General features: G+C 56.8%; 1 protein-coding gene across 2 annotated transcripts; it reads left to right on the top strand.

Annotated features, from left to right (window-relative positions):
- Window positions 1-301: 301 nt before the first annotated feature.
- On the top strand, window positions 302-4565 carry PTMS (parathymosin). Of its 2 annotated transcripts, none has more exons than XM_074148345.1 (5): window positions 302-924; window positions 1783-1854; window positions 2635-2716; window positions 2876-2940; window positions 3562-4565. In XM_074148345.1, exons 1-5 carry the CDS (start codon window positions 877-879, stop codon window positions 3610-3612), a joined length of 318 nt encoding a protein of 105 aa, XP_074004446.1. In that variant the 5' UTR covers window positions 302-876; the 3' UTR covers window positions 3613-4565. The 2 variants fall into 2 exon arrangements, with proteins under 2 accessions (XP_074004446.1, XP_074004516.1); XM_074148415.1 differs by lacking the exon at window positions 302-924 and adding an exon at window positions 1326-1458.
- The last annotated feature ends 728 nt before the right edge of the window (window positions 4566-5293 follow it).

Here is a 5293-nt window from a genome sequence, read left to right as displayed (position 1 = left end):
AGCCGCGCTCCGCCTTCTCCCTCCCGCCGAGGGCAGAGCGCGGGAAAAGCAGCCTGGCTCGCGCCCCGCCCTACACCCACCCAGAGGGTTCCCGCGCGGGGGCCCAGCGGAGGGGCGGGGCGGGCGGGAGGAGCCCCGCCGCCGGGAGCTCTTCCAGCGGGAGGGAGGGAGAGGAGGGAAGGCGGGCAGCTGGAGTGGAAAATTCCAGGCAGGAGGCCGCGTGAGCCCTGCCGTCGCCAGCGCTGCCCTCCCACACGGCGCTGCTCCTCGCCCACCCCGGCTTCCTTCCGGAGGGGCGGTCGGGCTGCACGTGGGGCTCCCCCCGGCCGTGCCGCGGCGGGCAGAGGGCTCGGCTCGGCTTCCCCCACCTGGGCAGCGCCTGGCGCCGCGGCTCGGCGGGGAGAGCGGAGGCCGGCTTTCGTGCTTCGCGCTCCCGCCTCGCCTCGACGGGGAGGCGGGGGTTGCGGCCCGCCCCCCGCTGCCCGGCGGTCGCCGCCGGCCCGTGTGGTAGAGCCGAGCGCACATTGTTCTGGTGGCCGCGCTCCCCGCGGCGCGGCCCGTCCCTCTCTCTCTCCTCCCTCCTCCGCCTCCCCGTCCCTCTCCCCTCCCTCCCCTGGTCCCTCCTTCCCTCGTCACCGGGCGGTGTATAAATCCCCTTCCCCGCCGTATCCCCCCACCGCGGGAGACCCTGATACTTTGGCCCCCGGGGCGGGAGCCCGCCGCCTCCGGATCGCTGGGACTTTGCGCTCCCGCCGCTGACCGCTCGCCCGCCCGCCCCCCTCCCTCCCTCCTTCCTTCCCTCCCTCTCTCCACGCGGGGCTCCCCGTCGCTACACGGTTCCCACCGGCCTCTTCCCTTCGCTACCCCGGGGCCAGGATGTCGGAAAAACGCGTCGAGGAGGCGCCGGCGGAGCTGAGCGCTAAGGTGAGACACCCCGCTGCCTGCTCCGGCCGCCCCGCTCCCGACGGTGCCGGGGAGGAAGGACGGGGGGGGGGGGGGGAAGGGGGGAGCGGTTAAGACGGCCGGTGCCGCTCGCCTCACCGCGGGGGGCGCCGGCTGAGGTGCCCCGGCCGGCGGGGGGGGAGGGGGGGGGGCGGACGCGCGCGCGGAGGGGGCCCTCGCGCCGCCCGGCCAATGGGGGGGCGGGGGCGGGGCGGGGGGCGCGAGGGGCCCCTCGCGCCCCCCGCCCCGCCCCCGCCCCCCCATTGGCCGGGCGGCGCGCGCAGGGCTCGGCTCGCGGCGGGTGTGGGGGGGGGGAAGGGGGCGGGAGGCGGTAGAGCCGTTAGGGGACGGTTTAACGGCGGCGGGCTTCCCCTCTCCCCTGAGGCGGGCGGCGAGTTGTGTGGACACAAAGCGCGGGTACACACAAACACACACACGTACCACCCCCCTCCCCCCCCCCAACCCTTCCCGGGTGGCGGGGGGAGGGCCGGAAACCGCCTCGATCCTACGGAGAAGGTTCTTTTTTTTTTTTTTTTCCTAAAAAAAATAAATAAATAAAAAAATCCAACCCAAACCATTAAACTCTTCCGTACTTCTGGTTTCCACATGTGTGTGGTCTAAAAGTGGCTCTGACGCGTTTTCGCTGCTGCTTTTCTTTTGTCGGGGAGGGCAGATTCAATGTGTTTTCCTCAGCGTTATTCCCCGTCTCCTCTAAACCCTCTTTGTTTAAGCATCCTCCTACCCCCCCGCCTTCTGTTTTCTTGCCGCTGACCACCGGAACGTTTGGGTTTTTGGTGGGTTTTTTTATTTTATTTTTTTATTTTATTTACTCGCGTATAGGAAATGAAAGAAAAGAAGGAAAAACTTGAGGAGAAGACGGCCCATAAAGAAAAGAAGAAGGAGATAGTAGAGGTGAGGCCCTTCTGAGGTACAGATTCAGAGGCGTCGGGGGGGGGGTGTGTGTGTCCGTAAGGGGTGGTTGGCCTGGCTCGCTGTGGGTAATTAACACGAAAGGAATAGTGGAGATTAAGAAGGAGGACAGGCTAGTGAGGGAGAGAGAGGGGCAAATGAAGAGCGAGCTACGGGATAATTGTGGAGAATGAGCCTTGAAGGACTTAGCATAGTCAGCATGGACCAGTGAGAAGGAAAAAAAGATCAAAGAAGGGAGTGGAGTGAAGGGCAAACGGGAGTTAGGTGGCACAGAGGATGTGGTCCTGCGCCGACTGAAGTACCCTGATGTGCTTAAAGGAGTGTAAGTTGAAGAAGGTGGGGGAGGAGGGACAGTGAGGAAGTGCATGGATTGATGAAGGTCAGAAGGGACCTGGAAGCAGATGCTCTACGAGCACAGGCTAAGTCATTAGGCTTGTAACCGGAGAGATGTTCTGATTGTTGGGGTGGGATGGCAGCAGCTTGTCGGTATGTGAGCTTGTGGAAGTCAAGGAGGTTCGTGTTGGTGGGGAGGGACTGGAAGGATTGGTTTTGGAAAGAAGGCTGGTTTGGGAGGGTGTCAGCTGGGATGCTGGGAACGATGGTATCTGAGTAATGGCGCAGAGGTCGCTCACTTGATGCATATCTGAGACTGGAGTCTGAAGTGGCTGGAGCTGTGGAGATTGTTCTTGCACTTGCAGCAAAGAGCACATGGGAATGTCATCCTGACGCCAGTTTCTGCTCTGACCAATTTGTTTCACTCAGGATGAGGAAAATGGAGCTGAAGAGGATGAGGAAGAGAATCCTGATGATGTGGATGAAGAAGAAGGTGGCGATGAGGATGAAGGTAGGAATAATTGGTGTAGGGAGAATGGGAAGAATCAGGCTGTGGGGGAATAGAAGATCATGGAGGGAAATTCCTCCTCTGAGCCCTCTGACTGTGATATTACATCCCTTTAAATGCTGCTTCAGTTAACCTGTGATTTCCTCTCTTGCTTGTGCTTAGAAGGAGACGAGAATGGGCAAGAGCAGGATGGTCATGCAGAAAAACGATCTGCAGAGGAGGAAGAGGTGAGTGATAGTGTGAGAGTAATGGCAGTGAGAAGGAATGAGGTTGCCTGCTACGTGCTGACCAAATCCGCGTGGATGCCGTTGCTGAGCATCTCAAATTGGCCTGGGGTCTCTCTCCTTACTGCTGCAGCAGCAGATGGGTAAACAAATCTGACGTGGCAAGGGGATAAAAAACCCCTGTAGACTCCTTGTAGGACCCAGGCCCTTCGGCTAGCAGTCTCAGTGCTGAGTGTTGGAGAGTCAAGGTGCTTGAGATTGTGTTGCGTGATGACCCTTCAGACACCTGTGACCGCTGGGCTTCAGGCCAGAAGATGGATTTGTAAGGGTGGTTCACAGGGTCTGTCTTAAGTGACGTGAGCCCACGCTCATTGTACCTCTGGAAAGTAACAGCGGGGATGTTCCTCCATTCGGAGCTATCCGTGTCTTAACCCTGACTGTCAACAGAACAGTTGTGATCCTTCAAAGAGGAATGGATTTAGGGCGGGCCAGACGGAGATTTCCATATGGAGGAAAGAGCAGCAGTAAGAATTTTGTGGGGAAATGGTGTGCCTTGGTGTGGTGACTGTTTGGTAGTAACTGTTGGTTTTTTTTTTTTTTTTCCTCTCTCTTTGTCCTATGTAGGATGAAGTGGATCCAAAGAGACAGAAGACAGAGAACGGGTCTTCAGCTTGAGTCCTCCCCTCCCATCTCCTCTGTTCCGTCCATCTCTCCTCCTCCATTCCAGCCTGTGCTTGCACTGTCCATTAGCCTCTGGCTTCACACAGTCTCAGATGAGGAAAGATTAGAAATGCTCTCAAACAGGGAAGACAGCAGCTTCCTTCTCACCCGAAGACCTAGCCCATCCCTGACCTTCCCCAGCTGAAATTATTCCAGCCCCCAACCCCCCTATCCTTTCAGCTCTGACCCACTTCCAAGTGATCCTCTTCCTTCAGGAATCTCATCGTTTCCGGGGGCCATGTATGTGACCTTGCCAGGCCCGTGTGCCAGGCTCCTCGCCCGCCTCCTCCTTCCCTTTTCACTTGCCCTATTTTTTTTTTTTTTATTTTTTTTAATTATTTTTTTCTTTTTGTCACTGGTGTGTCTGAGATCCTTGACAACTTCTGCTCCCAGACCTGCTGTCAGATCTCCTCCCTGAGTCCAGGAGGCTGCAGGCACAGATCTCATGGAGCGTTTTCCAGTCCTAGGCCTCCTCTCGCCTGCTTTCCCGCTGAACCCTGAGAGACAAAGGAAAAGAATCTTACAAGCAAATAACGGTTCTATTAAACGACACAAGGAGACAGAATTTATTTTAAGCTTCTTTTTTTTTTTCTAGTTTACATGACAGCAAGCTGGCCCTCGTGAATTTTTTCAGAAGATGAGGCTTGTTTTTATATACGAATTTCATCTGAACTGCGTATTTTTTTAATTTGGAGGCTTTTTTAAAACAAACCAAGAGAGAAACGATTGGGGACCAAACTTTGATTTCCATTTTTTTTCCCTTCAGATTTTCTTGTGACCATTTTTTGTAAATTAAAGGCAATACAGCCACAGCATTTTCTATGGCACAGACATCACGAGGATGATAGATATAAATATATATATTGTTTTCAACTAGCACTGTAAATAAAAGCGTTTAAAAATATTTCAAACAGCTTGTGTTGGAGGGTCGTGTCTGTACCTCTTGGGTTATGTCCTGAGCCGCTCGGCAGAAGCTGGTTTGTGGAAAGATGGGGTGGCTGGGCCAGCAGCAGGTTGAGCGAGGAACCCGAAGGTCTTAATTACCCGTGTTAATTACACAGGTGGCCCCTGTGTGCTGGAGACAAGAGTGGGGGGGTCTCTGCCAGGTGGTGACAGGTGGAAGCCATCACTGGTCCTCAGCACCAGGGGACGGAGGCTCGGAGGGAGCCCGAGCTGGGGCTGCAGGACACGGCTGAGGGTGGCTCTGAGCGAGCGCTGCTCGGTGGCCTCTCGGCCCCGCTGGCTTCAGGCGTGACCCACCCCGTGTCGGTGGCAGCAATGGGGGACGTGTTTTAAGAGGCAACAGCTTCAGTTCTTTGTCCCGCCAGCTGCCCGGGAGAGATCTGCCAGGCGTTTTGTCTCTTTATCTTTGCAGACCTTTAAAGCTGCTGTTACTGTTCCTTCCTTTTTAAACTCGCGCTCTGGCAGTCACACAAGGAGGCACCGAGAGCGGGAGCTGTAAATGATACCAGCTTTTGTCTGAGCAGCAGTGGCTTCGTGCTTGTCCGACGGCGGCAGCAGATCGGCAGATACTGGACGTGCGCAGAGTTGCTGGGCTCCAGAGGGGCCAAGTGTCGACCGTCATTTTCCCTGAACATCCCGTGTGTGGCTGTGGGACTGGCCCCAGGGTGCAGAG

Source organism: Numenius arquata, chromosome 1, assembly GCF_964106895.1.
Source record: "Numenius arquata chromosome 1, bNumArq3.hap1.1, whole genome shotgun sequence".
Lineage (NCBI taxonomy): Eukaryota > Metazoa > Chordata > Aves > Charadriiformes > Scolopacidae > Numenius > Numenius arquata.
This window is presented reverse-complemented; position numbering and strand designations above follow the sequence as displayed.